The following is a 20,891-nucleotide window of genomic DNA, read 5'->3' as shown; positions in this document are numbered from 1 at the left end:
GTGATAAACTATAATAATACTAATGTATAATTACATTGTAATAAATCTATAATTACATTGTAATAAGTGTATAATAACATGGAAATAAATGTATAATTACATTGTAATAAATATGTAAAAATACTATAAAGAATATAATTACATTGCAATAAACATATAATTACATTGTAATAAATGTATAATAACAACCTTGAAAAGAATCGCTACATTTCTCGAAAAGAATCACTACTTTTTTTTACTTCAGAAGTAAACAGTGTAGCTGAGTTAATGTTTAGCTGACAAAATTTTTATTTCTAAACCTCAATTTTTTAACTACAACCCTCTCTAATGTCAGAATGTTTATTTCTAAACACAATTTTTAAACCACAAGCCTCTTTAATATCAGAATGTTTATTTCCAAACCTCAATTTTTAAACCACAATCCTCTTTAATGTCAGAATGTTTATTTCTAAACCACAACTTCATTGTGGGCTTCTTTTACACACATATTTAATGATATCTTTTGCATTTCTAATCCAAACAACGTCGAACTCGGCACTGCACTTACTCGTGCCCCATAGCAAGGCACCTGTCAAGTTTGAAATCCATCGGACTAACAGTTTGAGAGATATTCGATTAACAGACAGACAGACAGACAGACAGACAGACAGACAGACAGACAGACAGACAGACAGACATTCCTGTAATTTATAGATAGATTTATCTATATAATATTATATAATAATTTAAAATGTAAAATAATATAATCTTATCACATCATTGTATTTGTTTATCATCGATTTGTGGTGCTGTGTACATGCTATACTCAACTCAACTATTTAAAAAACTATTTTGAACAGCATTTACTTCCTTTACTTTGACTTATGTTTGTATTTTTTAATCATTTGTCACATCGCAGGGTTATAAAAAAAAAAGAAAAACAGAACTTGTAAAGATAGAAATGTCACTAAAATGTTCCGTGTTTGTGGATTTAAAGCCATGGCTCTGCAAGCGCAAGTATTCCAAAGTTTCCATAGGGAGTTTCTGAGGACTTTTATTTTGAAGCGTCTGACCGCTAACCCGGAAGTGTAGTGTATCTTGTTGTTCAGGTTCAGTGTTGTGTGTGTGTTTGAGGCTACTGCTGCATCTCTGTTCACAGTTGGATGCGAACAAGTACAAACCGAAACCTATAATATTAGGTTTTAGGATCGAGTCGCAACTATGTCTCGGGGATCTATTGAAATCCCTCTGCGGGACACAGATGAGGTTTGGACTCGTTTTATTACTGTGTGGTGCTGCTGAGTGTATTTTTATTACAGATCTATGAATAGCTATCATCTGCTAACATGCTATCGTTTACGCGCTTTTGATAAGTTTACATAACATTCATTAACTAATAAAGGCGAATGACAGAAGTACTTTCGCGAGACTTGGACTACTCAATCATAATTATACAATAATTATGCAATGATGTAAAATACGTCAGTTTATGGTTCTGCCAATAAATATCCTCCTATCATGTTTTAAGCCTTTCCTATTGAATTTTATGTTTATATGATATATGTGCTTTTTAATTTTTATTTATTTACAATTAAGCAATAATTATGTATATCTATATATTAAGCAAAGTATATATATATATATATATATGAAGTACATACAAGTAATACAACAACAACATTTGTATTTGTGCAACTGAACAACATTGTACATATTAAACAGTTGCATAGTTTCTGTAGTTCGTAAGTTTTTATGTTTATATACTGTTTCCAAATGCGTTTTGAGGTCAAATTAAACATTTTAATCGTTCAGACATTGACATTTTTTTCGATTCCATTTGACTATAATTACGCACATTATACTAATTAAATCAAATACAAATACCAGATTTACAATCTACATTACAATCTTCACTTCTTTTGTAAAGAAATGTTTTAATTCTCTCCAAAATTGTGATTAATAGGCATTTAAATATATATATATATATATATATGATCATTTTAATATAATAATATTTATATTATCATATCATCGCATTGTTAACCATTGTGTCATTATTAATTTGTCATGCAGCGTAACATGTCTCAGGGGAATTTTTTTGTACCAAAAACATCCGTGAAAACTGATATTTATTATATTATTATATAAATGTTTTATTATTATTGTATTATTTATTGCAGCTATTTGAGCTCTACTGTCTATTTCAGCCAAATTCACTGGTGGAATTTGATCCTATATTTTCCTCACGTCACATATATGTTTTTTTCTTTCTCAGGTTATTGAGCTTGACTTCGATCAGCTTCCAGAAGGAGATGAAGTCATCAGTATCCTCAAACAGGAGCACACTCAGCTCCACATATGGATTGCACTCGCTGTAAGTGTTTATGATGACTTTATTAGGATTTTCTGGTGCACCAAAAAGTCTTACGACTTGTGCTTTTTTTCAGTTGGAGTACTACAAACAAGGCAAGACAGAAGATTTTGTCAAGCTACTGGAGGCGGCACGCATCGATGGAAACCTGGATTACAGAGACCACGAGAAGGACCAGATGACGTGTCTGGACACACTCGCTGCTTATTATGTCCAACAGGCTCGAAAGGAGAAGAACAAGGATGCAAAGAAGGACCTCATCAACCAGTCCACTCTTCTGTACACCATGGCTGACAAGATCATCATGTACGATCAGGTAAATCAAGTTTCCAGTGTTCGTAGTCATGTTGTAGAAATCCCTGATATTTTTGATGACTATTAGGATGTTTAGCCTTATGATATTTCTCATTTCCACAGAGCCATCTGCTGGGAAGAGCTTGCTTTTGTCTCCTTGAAGGAGATAAGATGGATCAAGCAGATGCTCAGTTCCAGTTTGTTCTTAACCAGTCGACAAACAACATCCCTGCACTCCTGGGTAAAAATCACATGATCATTACAGTCTGATTTAAAGTCCACATGAGATCAAAATCCACCCTGCTTACCTAATACAGGCAAATATTTAATATTTCTTAAATCCAGTTTGCTCTAATTTAAGGATATAAATAGTCTTAAATATGAAGAGAAGTCTTAGATTTGTATATTAAATGTGGGGACAATAAGATATATCACCTAATGTGATTATTAAACTTCATCCTATATGAGCTTATTGAATTAAATAAATGTGAGCGTTTCGCGTTCAAAGACAAAACACAGCACTCTTATTGTGAATATTTTTTGTAACATATTTTGTGACCAAAAATACAGTAAAAACAGTTAAAATACAGTTAAAATACCATTACAACTTAAAACAGACACCTTAAGAAACTTTTCTTAATATTAATATTTAAAACAGTTGGGGTGCTTAATGCGATACATTTTTTTCTGGATACTTAGATAAATAGAAAGTTAAAAAGAAAGGCGTTTATGGTATATTTATATAACGGTATAATTGATATACATTTTTTAACATAAATGTGTTTACTGTTATTTTTAATGCATCCTTGCTGAATAAAAGTATCTTTTCTTTTAAGTTTTAAAGGGATAGTTCACTTTGAAATTAATTTTGGATATGTTTTAGCTATGGTCACCACCTCAAAGAGCATGCACAGAGAAGTCCAGATTAAACATGATTTAATGACTCGTAAATGTAAGTACACATTGATGGCCTAAGACACGAAACGAGCGGTTTGTGTTAGAAAACGAACAGTATTTATATCGTTTTACCTCTTGTAACCACAGGTAAAAACTATATAAATACTGTTCGTTTTCTCACACAAACCGCTCGTTTCGTGTCTTAGGCCATCAATGTGTACTTACATTTACGAGTCATTAAATCATGTTTAATTTGGACTTCTCTGGGCATGCTCTTTAAGGTGGTGACCATAGACCTCCATTATATGACTGACAGACAAGAACGGTTTGACCTAAAAATATCAAAATTGAAAATACCGCGGATACAAATTCCCGTCCCACACACAGTTACAAAGATCACAGCAGTTAAACCGTTTCCAAGGTCTAAGATACGTCCTTGCTTCAGGTTGCAATGTCTTGAAATAGGTAAACATAGTAATTTCCCACACATGTACAGATAGACTGAAGCATATCTCCATCGATTATGCAGCTGAAACTCAAACCCTGACGTTTGGCCAGCCTGTCCAGAACAACAAGTCAGTCAATCGACACACCGACACACAGCTTTCCCAAGGTCGGATTCGGCCGGGCTCTAACTATAAACAGGAGAGTTTTCTCAAAACATCAAGATAATGCGTTCTTTTTCTCAAGGACTGAGAAATGGTGCCTTAAACTATTGTCTTCAATGACCCCTGTATGTTTAACACGTTGAAGACCATTCTCAAACACAAAACAAGTCCATATTATATTTCTGGAAGCCGGGCTGAATGAGCAATCACTGTTACGGCATTCAGATATCAAATACAAGAAGATTTCAGTAATCACACTGGAAACTTCTATAACAAAGTCTAATCTCCAGAGAAGTCATTTGATATTTAGAAGGAAACGTATTGCATGATCACATATAATCACTCATTACATATACATTGACAACGCTGAAGACTGGAGTAATGATGCTGAAAATACGGCAGGAATTAATTGCATTTCAAAATATATTAAAATGGAAAATAGTTCTGTTAAATTGTAATAATATTTGACAATATTACTGTTTTTACTGTACTTTTGATTAAATATATGCAGTTTTGCTCTTTCACTACTTATGATGACCATTAGTGTACATGACTTATTTTGAGATATTGCTAGGTTTGTTTTGTACAGATACACTGTATTCATTTTATTTGTGAAGGTCTTAAAAAGCATGATTTATGTGCAGTATCAGTCCACATTAGTCACATTATTAATATGGAAGTTAAATTGGATGTGAATGCTGTTAGATATGATAATTTATGTTTATGTCCTTCAACAGGTAAGGCGTGTATCTCCTTCAACAAAAAAGATTACAGGGGAGCTCTAGCCTACTACAAAAAAGCTCTTCGCACTAACCCTGGCTGTCCAGGTGAGTTTGCCGGATGTTAAACATACTGTACTATTGTGCTTTACTTGAAATCTGACCACTTTCTAAATAGTGCTAGTTGATCAATTTATACTAATTACACATGAATTGAGAGATAAAAAGCTTAGCTTCAATATTAACCCTCTGATGGTCTTCCTTTATGGTCAGAAGTGACCGGAGGCCTAAAAATGAAACTTCATCCCAGTAAAACCAATGCAATTTATTTTTGTTCTATAATATTTATTCTTTTCAATTTAGTATTTTGAGACAATTTGATTGAATTTATTAATATTTATGCAATATTTAAGGTCTATTTTTTCATTGGAAATATATATATATATATATATTTTTATATATATATATATATTATTTAAAAAAAAATATTAATGTAGTATTTTTGTTTAATATAGAGTCTAGGCCTTCAGAAAAAAATATTTTTTGAGGAAAATTAGCATCATCTGGTTACAGTATAGAGAAAAAGCGTAGAATCATGGTGTAACCACTATGACATGTACAGCTCTCTATGGAGAGGCATGTGAATTCCCCAGCTGTTTATGAACACATTTTTTTTTTTTTGGGTGGATTTGAATATATAATTGAAACAATCTCAAAAACTATTTCTTATTAAAAAATTTGTAAAAAAAAAAAAAAAAAAAAGTGAATTTTTGTGTTTTTGTCAATTTCCCATTCATTTCCTATGGGGGTCATTTTTGACCAAAGACCAAAATCGTGACTAATTTTTTTATGACCACTTAGCTTGCTCGGATCATGAACTCAATTTTTTTGTGTGTTCACATACCTAATGCCAGAAATGTCACCAAGTTTCGTAACATTCAGATGAAGCTGTGATTTTTAAAAATTCAAAACAGATTTTTTGTAGTCTGAATTTATTAGTGTGTATGTGTATAAAAGTGTGTTTGTATGTGTGTGTGTGTGGGTGGGTGTAAATTTTTTGCACTCTTTGATGTTAGAGTGTCACCCCTTTACTGCGGTATACTTCTTTTAAGAATCGTGGCTGATTTGTAGATTGTACAAACAAAAATTCAGAGAATGTTTGTTTTTTTTGGAAATTTCTTATGGGTCGGTCATTTCTGACCGAAGACCACGAATGTGACTTTTTTTTTTTTTACAACCACTTAGCATGGTCGGATCATGATCTCAATTTTTTTTTCTATTCACATACCAAATGCCAAAAAAGTCACCAAGTATCATAACCATCCGATGAAGCTGTGATTTTTAATAATTAAAAACAGAAAATTATTCGGTCAGAAGTGACCGAGGACCATCAGAGGGTTAAATGTCGATTGATTACAAAATAATGAATTAATCGCACATTTTCCTGTAATTAATCACACCAAACATAAATGTATATACTTATACATATTGTAATACATATTTTTACATTGAATCTCCCAACTAATGCAAAGATGACATAAAACGTGACTTTTATTTAGTAAGTATCCATTTCTGGGGTTGAAATGAGTAATAGCCATTCAATATCACAGTATAATTAAAAACTATAATTGTTGACATTTTAAAGGCTTTAAAAAATATAAAAGCAACTTTAATTTGAAGTGAACTTAAATCAATTTTCACATGAACCCATTATAATAAATGTTACATTAGCTGTGTTGCATAGTAATTTTTGTTTCTGTCTATTTGAAATTGAGCTGTCAGTTAGTTTTTTACCCCTGCTAAATGTATTTTGCTAATTAATTTTCACAGCAAGTAAGAAATGTACTAGTTTAAACATTTGGTATCTATATTTAATGTGAGGATCGATCCTCGATACAATGATGGTATCTAAAGTATTATTTTCGCTTTTACAATGCTCTTACAAGCACATTACTGACTAAATCAAGAACAGACAGAGCTTGAAACATGCAAGCGTCTTGACCGGCTGGCTGGTCATGGGATAGGTTTAAAGGGATACTCCACTTTTTTTTGGAAATATGCTCATTTTACAACTCCCCCAGAGTTAAACAGTTGAGTTTTACAGTTTTCGAATCCATTCAGCCGATTTTCTGATATTTAGAAGAATATCAATAACCAGACAGTTTCTGGTCTCATTGACTTCCATAGTATATTTTTTTCCTACTATGGAAGTCAATGAGACCAGAAACTGTCTGGTTACTGATATTCTTCTAAATATCAGAAAATCGGCTGAATGGATTCAAAAACGGTAAAATCCAACTGTTTAACTCTGGGGGAGTTTTAAAATGAGCCTGTTTTCCAAAATGAAAGCTAGGGAGCAGAATAAATAGCGTGATCATATTCTGTATTGCTAGCCAAAGGATGTAAGTAGGCATTTCGTTTTTGGCCGTTCTTTTAGCGACCGTACTATATCGTATATGTTGTTTAAAAGTCTGTCTTCCGGTTTAACAGGTTGACCTTTTATCTGGTCAAGACTGACCGAGCTCACTTCTGTGTAATTGTCTTATTGCAGCTGAGGTGAGACTAGGCATGGGCCACTGCTTTGTCAAGCTCAGCAAACTAGAGAAAGCTCGCTTGGCGTTCGGGCGAGCTCTGGAGCTCAACTCCAAATGCGTGGGAGCATTGGTGGGTTTGGCTGTGCTGGAGCTCAACAATAAAGAGGCCGACTCCATCAAGAACGGCGTGCAGCTGCTTTCCAGAGCCTACACCATTGACCCCAGCAACCCTATGGTGCTCAATCACCTCGCCAATCATTTCTTCTTCAAAAAGGTAAAGCTGGAACCCTCTTGAGATCTACACTTTAAAATCGGGAGGTCTTGTACTTGATATGTTCTTTGTGGTTTTCAGGATTACAGTAAAGTGCAGCATCTGGCTCTTCATGCGTTTCACAACACAGAGGTGGAGGCTATGCAAGCTGAGAGCTGCTATCAGTTAGCTCGCTCCTTCCATGTGCAGGTAAGAAAGGGACTTCTTTCTAATAGTAAATGGTAAATAGTAAATAACCATGGGTATATATTTCGTATATGAGAAATATAACGCATATTTTGAATTTGACTTTGTTTTATTATATTAGGTTTAGTAATTTTGATAATTGCTTTTGTTGATTTTATAAGGGTTTTATAGCTTTAATTAATGTTTATCTCAATTGTAGAAATAGTAATACGCAAATTAATTTATTTCAGGTAGTTGCCAAAGCAATATTTCTATGCTTAAATGCTTCAACTAATGTTGAAATTTATACTTAATCTTATTTTATTTCAGCTCAATTTCAGTTTCCAAAACAGATTTGTAGTAGTTTGTTTTAGTTAACAATAACGATGCTGATGCCAAAAGGATGATCAGGAGTGTTGAGGTCTGGTATCACTTGTATTGAATGGTCATTATTTTGCACTGTTAACTAACTGTATATTATCTAATCTATAACATGGCTACTGTATATAGCAAATAAATAAATAAATATGGATGGATTAGATGAATGGATAGATTAGATGCATGGATGGATGGATGGATGGATGGATGGATATAGATATAGAGATGGATGGATATGGATATAGATATGGATGGATGGATGGATTTGATGGATGGATAGATTGGATGGATGGATGGATGGATATGGATGGATGGATGGAGATATATATATGGATGGATGGATGGATATAGATATGGATAGAATGATAGATGAGATGTATAGATGGATGGATGGATAGATAGATAGATAGATTAGATTAATGGATTGTTTGATGGATGGGATGGATGGATGGATAGATTAGATGGATAGATTAGATGGAGGATGGATGGATATATATATATATATATATATATATATATATGGATGGATGATTGGATGGATGGATGGATATATATATATGGATGGATGATTGGATGGATAGATAGATAGATAGATAGATAGATAGATAGATAGATAGATAGATAGATAGATAGATAGATACATAGATAGATAGATACATAGATAGATAGATGGGATGGATAGATGGATGGATGGATGGATGGATGGATGGATGGATGGATGGATGGATGGATGGATGGATGGATGGATGGATAGATAGATAGATAGATAGATAGATAGATAGATAGATAGATAGATAGATAGATAGACAGATGGGATGAATGGATAGATTGGATGGATGGATAGATAGATGGATGATTGGATGGATGGATAGATAGGTAGATGGGATGGATGGATAGATTGCATGGATGGATAGATGGATGAATTGATTGATGGATGGATGGATGGATGGATGGATGGATGGATGGATGGATGGATGGATAGATAGATGGATGGATGGATGGATGGATGGATGGATGGATGGATGGATGGATAGGTAGGTAGGTTTAGACACACTAATTTCTAGGTTTAGAAATTTCCTTTCTATTATTTGAAGACTGATAATGTGGAGCGAGGCCAAACGTGAATTGACCTGGGCTGCGTTTCCCCAAATCATTGTAAGTCTAAGTTAATCGTAGAGACCATTGGTAATAAACTTGCACACACACCTTTGCTTTTAGGAGGACTACGACCAAGCCTTCCAGTACTACTATCAGGCCACTCAGTTTGCCTCATCTACGTTTGTGCTGCCCTTCTTTGGCCTGGGCCAGATGTATGTGTATCGTAGAGACAAGGAGAACGCTGCGCAGTGCTTTGAAAAGGTCCTGAAGGCATATCCCAACAATTACGAAACCATGAAAATCCTTGGGTCACTTTACGCCACATCGGATGACCAGGAGAAGAGAGACATTGCCAAAGTATGACATTACATACCAAAAACTGAAATACAAAAATATGCTTTTCTCAGAGATTATAACTCTTTTTTTTTTTCTTTTTTTTTTACTTATAGGAACATCTGAAAAAAGTCACAGTACAATATTCCGATGATGTGGAAGCCTGGATTGAGCTCGCCCAAATTTTGGAACAAACAGATATTCAGGTAACAGTGCTATTTCTACATGTGCCTGTGTTTTGACTCGTGACATACACCTCTCTCACTGTGAATCGCCCATATTTCCTGCAGGGTGCGCTCTCCGCATATGGAACCGCCACTCGCATCCTTCAGGAGAAGGTCCAGGCTGATGTTCCCCCTGAGATCCTCAATAATTTGGGGGCTTTGCACTTCAGATTGGGAAACCTCGGCGAGGCCAAGGTAAAGAGAAATTTATCTATGTTGTTTCTGCGACACTAGTGGCATCTAGCGGACTTACAAAAATAAAACGTTTTCTAATAACCTTGCAAACACCCCTTTCATGTGTCCTGCCTCTCCATACTCAAAACATTACAAATAGCTCTTATAGGGTTTGTTAAAGGGATACTTTAGGATTTAGCATGAAGTTTCGTATTAGTAGAAAACCTGTAGTATTTTCGAAATACCATGGTTTATATATTTTTTTGTGTGGAAAAAATCCTCCGATGACGCAAAACACATCGGAGGATTTTTTTGGCCAGAGGCTAAAGACTACAGTCAGTAGTACGGGCTGTCCCGCATGTTCTCAACCCACCCATAGAGGGCGTGATCTAACTCACAGAATGAACACACAGTGTCGGCCATCTTTTTTTGGAAGCTAAGCTAGCAGGCTCTTGTTCTGTGGAGAAAGCTGAGTAGTCGGGGTTACCATCCTCTTTTTCCCTGACATGTCCGGCCGTCAAGAGCGTACAAAATGTCCAGGATTCAGCTTTTGCTTTCTGCAGTCGCCATTAATCGTTTACATGCACCGCTTTTGTTTCAATCTAACTGAATTCATTCTGATTGGTGAATCTACATGTAGTGTTACATGATGTGCGTTTTAACATTGCTAAGAAAGTTCCCGCTCCTCCTTGAGAGATACGAGACCGGTGCGTTCACAGGTGTCGCTCATCGGTAATCATGCAATCGGCCTCGCGCCGTTCTCCCGCGGCCACAGTAAACATGATGAATGGCGACTGTAGAACGCAAAAGCCGAATCCCGGACATTTTGGGCGATCTCGAAACACATTTTCGGGCATACTCATCGCGGAGACTCACTAGTAGCCTAGACTTGTTCTTTAACTACTGCGCTCTGTTACCGGTAGGCGTGGCCTCCTAGGGCAGTGAAGCAAGTGCATTCTGGGAGTTGTTGTCTTTCATCCACATGAGCCAAAAATACAATTTCTGGCTTTTCTCAGTCTAGAAAGCTCCAAATTCAAAACTAACTTCACATTTCTTCTACATAAATGACCCATTTTAAATACACATTCATCTTTCCAGAGGTGAAGTATCCCTTTTAGGAATATCTCAAAAGTAATTAACGGTCCAACACATTAGGAATACTTTAGCTGTGTTGCTACGTGTCATGAGTAAGCAATTGACCATTCGCAAAGACCCGCTCTTGCTATAGGTTGAGCTAGAAAGATTTTAACAGATGTTTTGATGGTGCCTTGAAGGCTCAATGTGTACTTTTGAGGGAGATAAACCTATGAATAGCAAACTAATACTAGTCAATAAACAACAAACTGAATTGAGGAAATGTATTTGACATCTTACATACTTCAACTTTATTTAAATGAATGTTCTGGTTCTGCTGTTGATTACCTCAGAAATTACATTTGACTAAATTATTGGAATAGGATGTCTTGGGCAATTTGGTTGTGGAAAGAAAGCATAATGAATGCATTAAAGTCAATCACACATCTCAATTTCTTTGTAGAAATACTTCCTGGCTTCTTTGGAGAGGGCAAAAGCTGAGGGCGAGCACGACGAGCACTACTACAACGCCATCTCTGTCACAACCTCCTATAACCTGGCCAGACTCTATGAAGCCATGTGCGAGTTTCACGAGGCTGAGAAACTCTACAAGAACATCTTGAGAGAACATCCCAACTATGTGGACTGTATGCATCATCACAGAGGATTGATTTTGTGTGGCTTTGTTCAGGAAACAGTCCGCTCATGTGTCTTATTTGATTTTGTAACAGGTTACTTGCGTCTTGGAGCGATGGCACGTGACAAGGGAAATTTCTACGAAGCTTCTGACTGGTTTAAAGAAGCCCTTCAGATCAATCAGGTAGATGCCTATATATATTGTCGTTCTTCTGGATCTGTGTTAATCTAAAAAGGCGAAAATGTTGCATAAAAAGCCAGCAAGCAACAACAAAAAAGCAAATGTGAGAAACCACAGTTGTACTTGGGACTTGTAGTCACAACACGACCTTCTTAACGCCAGGTGCAAGAGTCAAACGGCACATGGTGATGGAAAAAAACAATTATTAGTAGTCATCTTTCCTTGGTATTCTGTATGGTTTGAGAGGAATTGGCTACTATATAACATTTGTATTCTCAGTTGAATATTAAAGGAGAAGTTCACTTTAAAAAAGACTTTTGCTGATAATTTACTCACCCCCATGTCATCTAAGATGTCCATGTCATTCTTTCTTCCGTCGAAAAGAAATTAAGGTTTTTGATGAAAACATTCCAGCATTTTCTCCATATAATGGACTTCAATGGGAACCAAACGGTTCAAGGTCCAAAAGAAAGTTTCAGTGCAAACTGCAAACTGTTCAAAGGGCTTTAAACGATTCCAGACAATGAATAAGACCCTTATCAAGCGAAACGATCGCTCATTAAAAAAAATAATAACAAAGTTTAAGTTTTATAAGCTCAAATGGTCGCCTTGTTCTGTTCTGTGATGCACGTTCGTGACTCTCCTGTTCGAACTCGTTTATCAAAATGAAAGAATCTTTTTCTGTGTTATTTGGTTCATTCAACGAACGAAATGATGGAGTTGACTCTGGAAAAGATTTGTTCATTTTGATGAACGAGTTCGAACAGGAGAGTCACGAATGTGCGTCACAGAACAGAACAAGGCGACCATTTGAGCTTATAAAACTTAAACTTTGTTTTTTTTTGTTTTTTTTAAATGAGCGATTGTTTCGCTTTATAAGACCCTTATTCATCGTCTGAAATTGTTTAAAGCCCTTTGAACAGTTTGCACTGAAACTGTCTTTTGGATCTTGAACCGTTTGGTTCCCATTGAAGTCCATTATATGGAGAAAAATCCTGGAATGTTTTCATCAAAAACCTTCATTTCTTTTCGACTGAAGAAAGAAAGACATGGACATCTTGGGTAAAATTATCAGCAAAAGTTTTTTTTAAAGTGAACTACTCTTTTAAATTATCAACAATCAACACACACATATATGTAAAAAAAACAAATTCTGTTTTATAGTGTGTGGGCCTATTTAACGGCGCTGAGTTTTTAGTGATTTCTTCACATCTGTATTAATAAAATGTGTTTCTTAGGACCACCCTGACGCCTGGTCGCTGATTGGTAACCTGCACTTGGCCAAACAGGAGTGGGGACCCGGCCAGAAGAAGTTTGAACGCATCCTTAAACAGCCCTCAACTCAGAACGACACCTACTCTATGCTGGCGCTGGGAAACGTGTGGCTTCAGACGCTGCATCAGCCCACTAGAGACCGAGAAAAGGTGCCTTGCGTTATTCACTTCACAAACCATCACTTGTTTCCTGAATTTGTTTGTTTTATTTACTCTTCTCTTTTTTTTTTCACAGGAAAAGCGCCACCAGGATCGAGCTTTGGCCATTTACAAACAAGTTCTGAGGAATGATGCCAAAAATCTATATGCTGCCAATGGAATAGGTGCTTTATCTGCTACGTAACTAGCACTATGAACATAGCCGTTTACACCTGGGGCCCTATTTTAACTTTGTGGGCGCCGTTGCTATTTTACCGGCGGGATAAATGACTTTGTGCGGGTGCAAAATAGGAATGAGACATGCGTCAGTGTACAAAGTTATTTGCGCCGGGTCGGGTGTAAGATAGAGCCAATGGAATTAAGATGCGTTTTGGTGGATCGGGTCACAGGTGAACGACACTAAGTAGAGGTGTATATGGGGTCTAAAACAATTTAAACTTCCAGAAGTAGTGGTTGACTTGTGTTTACCCATCACTCAACTTCAGCTCATCGTGAGCATGTTTCTGCTGTGTGACGCAGGTGCTGTGCTGGCACATAAGGGTTATTTCCGCGAGGCACGGGATGTCTTCGCCCAGGTCAGAGAGGCCACAGCCGAGATCAGTGATGTCTGGCTGAATCTGGCACACATCTATGTGGAGCAGAAGCAGTACATCAGTGCTGTGCAGATGGTGAGAGCACAAACTCCTCTGAACAGGACGGGTTTCGCTGTGGATCTGTACTCACCGCCTGTTTTTCTCCTCAGTATGAAAACTGCTTGAAGAAGTTCTACAAATATCAGAACACAGAGGTGTTGCTGTATCTTGCCCGAGCGCTCTTCAAATGTGGCAAGCTGCAGGAGTGCAAACAGACTCTTCTCAGGGTGGGGAAATCTCTTTTCTCGAAATGCTGGATTTCGCAAGTATATGAAAAGCAAATCAAAGAAAATTGTTTACCTGCATGTGAGCATTAACCAACAAATTATTGAAATATTATTTTAAAACTAAGTATTTCAGGTTAAAAAAAATGGGAATCCCTGCTATACTTTACTACAGTGATTCTAGGTTGTGTTTGTCTTGGCTTCTGCATATTATTGTATGTCAAATGACCTATATTATTTAGCTATATATTGTTTTTTATTATGTTGCATAATTGAACAATTAATTTGGCATGTTGCATATTAAGTTATATTTAACCCTCAGGTGCTCTTCGTTTCGGAGTCACACTTGTTATCTTCCCGGTCAAAAGTGACCGGACACCTAAAAATGAAACTTTCTCCATCCCAGTAAAACCAATGCAATTTATTTTTGTTCTATAATATTTATTCTTTTTAATTTAGTATTTTGAGACAATTTAATTGAATACATTAATATTTATGGTTTATTTTTGCCATGGAAAAATACACTTTTTTTTTTTGATGGATTTGTTTATATAGTTGAAACAATCTCAAAAACTATTTCTTATTAAAAAAAATGACAAAAAACAAATATTCACAATTTGTTTTTCATTTTTTTTTTTACAATTTCCTATTCATTTCCTATGGGGGTCATTTTTGACCAAAGTGTTACTGGTTTTTTTAAGACCACTTAGCATGCTCAGATCATGACCTCAATTTTTTTGTGTGTTCACATACATAATGCCATTAAAGTCACAAAGTCTCGTAACACCGCGATGAAACTGTGATTTTTAAAGATTCAAATCATACTTTTTGTAATCAAAATTTATTGGTGTGTATGTGTATAAAAGTGTGTTTGTATGTGTGTGTGTGTCTGTTTTGCACTCTAGATGTTGTAGAGTGTCACCCCTTTCCTGCGGTGTACTTTTTTTTTTTAGAATTGTGGCCGATTTGTAGATTGTACATACAAAAATTCAGAGAATTTTTTATTTTTTTGTCAATTTCCCATTCATTTCTTATGGGTCGGTCATTTTTGACAGAAGAGCAAAAGTGTGACTCATTTTTTTACGACCTCTTAAATTGCTCGAATCATGACCTCAATTTTTTTGTGTGTTCACATACCCAATGCCATAAAAGTCATCAAGTTTCGTAATTTTCTGAAGAAGCTGTGATTTTTAAATATTCAAAACAGATTTCTTTAATCACAATTTATTGGTGTTTTTGTGTATAAAGTGTGTGTATGTGTGTTTTGCACTCTCGATGTTTTAGAGTGTCACCCCTTCAATGCTGAGCACTTTTTTTCTGCATCGTGGCCGATTTGTAAATTGTACACACAAAAATTCTCAAAGTTTTTGTGTTTTTGTCAATTTCCCATTCATTTCCTATGGTCGGTCATTTTTGATGTGTGAGTATTTTTTTTACGACCACTTAGCCTGCTCGGATCATGACCTCAATTTTTTTTTGTGTTCACATACCCAATGCCATAAAAGTCACCAAGTTTCGTAATATTCCAATGAAGCTGTGATTTTTTTTAAGTTTCAAAACAGAAAATCTTTCAGTCAGAAATGACCGAAGAGCACCTGAGGGTTAAAAGATGAACCCAATCCATTAAAATGTGCAGTTTTCCCATCACATTAATATGCGAGTAATGCCCCCAAAATGTACAATGGTTATTTTTTATGAATATCGTATTAAGTAATTAAGTAATTATTTAGATTTTACCTCTATAAGCCGTCCTAATCGTGAATGTTTCTGCCCTCAGGCTCGTCATGTGGCTCCCAATGACTCCGTCCTGCTGTTTAACGTGGCGCTGGTTCTGCAGAGGTTGGCCACGCTGGTGCTGAAGGATGAGAAGAGTAATCTGAAGGCTGTGTTGAGTGCAGTGAAAGAGCTGGAGTTGGCTCACAGGTGTGTGTGTGTGTGTGTGTGTGTGTGTGTGTGTGTGTGTGTGTGTGTGAGAGAGCTCCATGACCTCCAGCCTGAGGCTTTCATACGCTTCTTTTATAACTTTTTGTTGTTGTTCTCACAGATACTTCAGCTACCTCAGTAAGGCTGGAGACAAAATGAGATTCGACCTGGGGTTGGCCGCGAGCGAAGCCAGGTAGGGTTGCTTTATCCAGATATATGTGAAGATAAAATGATAATTTTATTATCTGTCAATGAAATTTGCTTTCAGTTAAAACAGCTCAAACATGCATTTTAGTCTGGGACTGGACCTACGTCTCATCTGTGAAACCGGGATCTGTTTTTTTGAACAGAAAGGTTGATTTTCAGATGACTTGAGGGAATAAATGATGGCCGCGATCTGATGTATGTTCTCTCTCTCAGGCAATGCTCTGACTTGCTAAGCCAGGCTCAATACCATGTGGCCCGAGCTCGTAAACAAGATGAGGAGGAGAAGGAGCACCGTGCCAAACAGGAGCTGGAGAGAGACACACTGCGGCAGCAGATGATGAAAGAACAGGAGGAGAGGAAGAGCAGAGTGGCTGAGGAGCAGAAGAAGCTGCTTGAGCAGAGAGCCCAGTATGTGGAGAAGACCAAGAACCTGCTCAACTTCTCAGAGGGAATGAAAGAATCAGCAAAGGAGAAGAGGAAAGGAGGCAGCGGACGGGTGAGCTTTTTTAAAGAGCTAGGATCTAGTCGTTAAAAATGTAGACATTTATATACTCATTTTCTTTTTTATTAGCGCAAAAAAGGCGATTTTGATGACTTTGTCAATGATGACTCTGATGAAGACCTGCCAATGAAGAAAAAGAAGAAGAAGAAAGTTGGGAGCGGCAGTGAAGTTGAGGATGGAGGAGAGGATGGAGAAAAGAAACCCCGGAAGAAGAGGAGGAGGTAAACATTGATGAGAGCGGCTAAGTGTTATGTTAGCATTTAGCGTTTGTGTTAATATTATGAATTTCTATACTCTCAGTTTTTGAATTTTATTTTAGTTAAAAAGTACATTTTATGTGCTTTTGTTTTTTTATATCACTGTAGGTTTCAGTTATAGTTATAGTTTAGCATTAGTTTTGATTTATATCATTTCTAGTTAGTAGTTTTAGTGCTTGAACTTAAAGGGATAGTTCACTTTAAAATACATTTTTGGTATGTTTTAGTTTACCTCAAGGGCATCCAAGATGTAGCTGTCTTTGTTTCCACAGTAGTTTCAATTTTGATATTTTTAGGTCAAACCGTTCGTGTCTATCAGTCATATAATGGAGGTCTATGGTCACCACCTCAAAAAGCATGCACAGAGAAGTCTAAATTAAACACGATTTAATGACTCGTAAATGTAAGTACACATTGATGGCCTAAGACACGAAACGAGCGGTTTGTGTGAGAAAACTAACAGTATTTATATAGTTTTTACCTCTCACAGCCACGTCCAAGTGATCTGAGGGCGCGGGCGCTTTGTGGCTGTGGTAACGAGGTAAAAACGATATAAATACTGTTCGTTTTCGTGTCTTAGGCCATCAATGTGTACTCACATTTATGAGTCATTAAATCGTGTTTAATTTAGACTTCTCTGTTAATGCCCTTTGAGGTGGTGACCATAAACCTCCATTATATGACTGACAGACAAGAACGGTTTGACTTAAAAATATCAAAAATATCTAAAAATATCAAAAAATACTGTGAAACAAAGGCACCTACATCTTGGATGCCCTTGAGGTAAGCTAAAACATACCGAAAATTAATTTCAAAGTGAACTATCCCTTTAAACTAAACAAAAATTAGAAATGCTGCCTTGGAAACTAATTGATAAAAATTTTAATCTCATTTTATTTCAGTTAACCTATTATTATTATTTTTTTTTTTTAGTTAATGATAATAACCCAGGTGGAACATAAAGAGTGAGTTTTTAGGTTGTTAACAATTCAGAGGATAAAATGCAGTTATAAAATGATTTTGTTTTAACAACGGTATAAAGGTGCCAGGTGCGGACACATTTACCCTTGCTAAGCACAATTTTATAGTCGAAATCCAGTCACTTCAACAGCAATCCGTATGATCAAGAGTTTCACAAAAAAGTGCAATAAAATATGATCAAGCTCAGAAACGTTCTTCAAATCCTTAACTCTAGGTTTAATTTATGTAATTGAATGAATTTACGTTTTTTTTAACAATGCTATACTTTTGCTTGGTTTTCGAATGGTTTTAAATGATATATATTTCATTATGAATCAAATATTTTGTTAATAATATTAATAATTATTTTTCTGAACCCTTGTGATTGTAATTAAACCCTGACTTGAGTTTCTCTTGTTGCTTCCACAGACCCGCTGGTTCAGATGATGAGGAAGGAGGCTCAAGGCCAAGGAAGCAGCGCAAACCCAGAGAGCGCAAGAGGGCCGAGAAGGTACAGATGCTCTGCGGGTAACATGCAGGACAGGTGTTCCCTGGATGTAGAGATTTACATCTAATTGCATTTTTCTCTTTTTAAGCCCAAGCCGGAGCGCATGCCGCCATCTCTTAAAGGGAAGATCAAGTCCAAGGCCATTATTTCATCCTCCGAATCCTCCTCCGACGAGGACGGCCTGAAAATAGCAGAGGACAGGTAAGAGAGGATGGTCACTTGAGGTCGGCATGACCTGAAAATCCACTCGTTCAATTCGTTCATTTTGAAGAGTCACGAACGCGCGTCACAGAACAGAGAAAGGCGGGCATTTGAGCTTATAAAACTTAAACTTTGTTATTTATTTTTTTAAATGAGCAATCATTTCACTTGATAAGACCTTTATTCATCATTTGGATCATCTTCGGAATTTTCAATGAATTCAGCGTCTCGAATCTCATGTCCATAACGGCAAAGTTCTTTGATAACATTAAAATACACAATGAAGGACGTGCGAGGACGAATAGCTCTCCAGAAACCAGGCTTTTTTTCCCGGTCCTGGAAAATCTGAAATCTGAAAATCTGACAGGAAACGTCCAATAGATCTATTGCAGATGAGAAAACACAAAAATGCGTCTTCCATATGTAAACACATACATCAAATAGACGTCTCTGTGATGCATGTGTGTTATCAGGGTCACTTCATCTAGAAAGCATCTGCTGTTTACCAACATCTGATAGACATCTTTAAGATGTCTATTTGAAATCATTACATCTTAAAGACATCTTCTAAACGTCTATTTGACATCTGACAGATGAGAAAACACAAAAAAACATACTGTGATGTATGTGTGCTATCAACGTCAGTTTTGCTTATTTATCTCCTAATGTTGTGTATTTTATGTCCAGAAACACCAGGCACAGCGGCTCGGGTTCAGACGACGACGAAAGCCACAGGAAACGCATCGCTTCTGACAGCGACTCCAACGAGGAGCGAAACCGATCCGGCAGCGAGGCCGGCAGCCCCCAGCGCTCTGCAAACTCAGACGAGGACGAGTCTGGCAGTGATCGTCCGGTGAAGAGGAGGAGACCGCAGCAGCAATCCGACTCCGAGCAGTCGGACAACGAGAGCAAAAAGAGCCGCTCCGAAGGGTCCGATGATGAATCCCCGGCTGGATCTCCGGCCCCGGCGTCAGATCGGGGCTCCGAGAACGAGGGCTCTCCGCAGAGGTCCGATAACGAATCTGAGCCCGAGGGGTCCAACAATGAAGCCTCCAACCGAGGATCTGATGACGACAGTGACTGAAATTACTGAGCGCTCGCTCTTTTGGGGAAAACGAAAAGCCTTTGTTCTTGTAATGGTCGGATCATAGCGTACGGATACGTTTTTTTTTTTGTTTTTTTTTAATGAGAACGTGTTTTCTGTTTAGTCTTTTGAGTAGGAAATGTTCAAAACGTCTTTAACAGATGTTTATGATGAGCATTATCGCTTATATTGTGCTATGTGATCTTAAGGGACAATCACGCACTGTGATTCAGAGTTGGTGTACAATATGAAATCCCTTTGAATAAAAAGTATTTTGAAAATGTTTTCTATTTTGTGTTTTTTTGAATGTGTACATAAGCCTATTTGCAACAAAAATATGCAAATTGCACAAACACAAACACGTTTTTTCACTATATTAGTGAGGATTTTATATTAGGTTAATTATACACGGTTGCCTGCCTGGTCTGATGAGTCTCGATTTCTGTTGAGACATTCAGTCAGAATTTGGCGTAAACAGAATGAGAACATGGATCCATCATGCCTTGTTACCACTGTGCAGGCTGGTGGTGGTGGTGTAATGGTGTTTTCTTGGCACACTTTAGGCCCCTTAGTGCCAATTGGGCATCGTTTAAATGCCACAGCCTACCTGAGCATTGTTTCTGACCACCATGTATGTACTCTTGAACATGAGTTCACTACTAAAATGAATTTTCAGCATCATTACTCCATTCTTCAGTGTTACATGATCCTTCAGAAATCATACTACTATGTTAAAGGGTTAGTTCACCCAAAAATGAAAATTCTGTCAGTATTTACTCACCCTCACGTTGTTCCAACCCCGTAAGACCTTCGTTCATCTTCGGAACACAAATTAAGATATTTAAGATATTAAGATCGCTCCTGCATACAGGCTTCTTGAGGGACTGGCTCTTGCTGTCCCCGAAAAGTCATTAAAGACATCGTTAAAATAGTCCAAGTGACTACAGGGGCTCAATCTTAAGTTTATCAAACGACGAGAACACTTTTGTGCGCAAAAAAACCAACAAAAATAACGACTTTATTT

At 36.8% G+C, this 20,891-nt stretch overlaps 1 protein-coding gene across 1 annotated transcript; it reads left to right on the top strand.

Annotated features, from left to right (window-relative positions):
• The first annotated feature begins 1,087 nt into the window (after positions 1-1,087).
• Positions 1,088-20,152, top strand: ctr9 (CTR9 component of Paf1/RNA polymerase II complex). The gene is made up of 23 exons (XM_039690871.2): positions 1,088-1,245; positions 2,255-2,353; positions 2,427-2,666; positions 2,768-2,885; positions 4,887-4,976; positions 7,420-7,676; positions 7,755-7,862; positions 9,435-9,671; positions 9,764-9,853; positions 9,938-10,066; positions 11,583-11,766; positions 11,851-11,939; positions 13,175-13,360; positions 13,446-13,533; positions 13,889-14,037; positions 14,112-14,228; positions 16,003-16,148; positions 16,270-16,341; positions 16,569-16,851; positions 16,927-17,078; positions 18,504-18,585; positions 18,671-18,783; positions 19,471-20,152. Exons 1-23 carry the CDS (start codon positions 1,201-1,203, stop codon positions 19,865-19,867), a joined length of 3,471 nt encoding a protein of 1,156 aa, XP_039546805.2. The 5' UTR covers positions 1,088-1,200; the 3' UTR covers positions 19,868-20,152.
• Positions 20,153-20,891: the final 739 nt, after the last annotated feature.

This window comes from Pimephales promelas, chromosome 1, assembly GCF_988280905.1.
Source record: "Pimephales promelas chromosome 1, fPimPro1.hap1.1, whole genome shotgun sequence".
NCBI classification, from domain to species: domain Eukaryota; kingdom Metazoa; phylum Chordata; class Actinopteri; order Cypriniformes; family Leuciscidae; genus Pimephales; species Pimephales promelas.
This window is presented reverse-complemented; position numbering and strand designations above follow the sequence as displayed.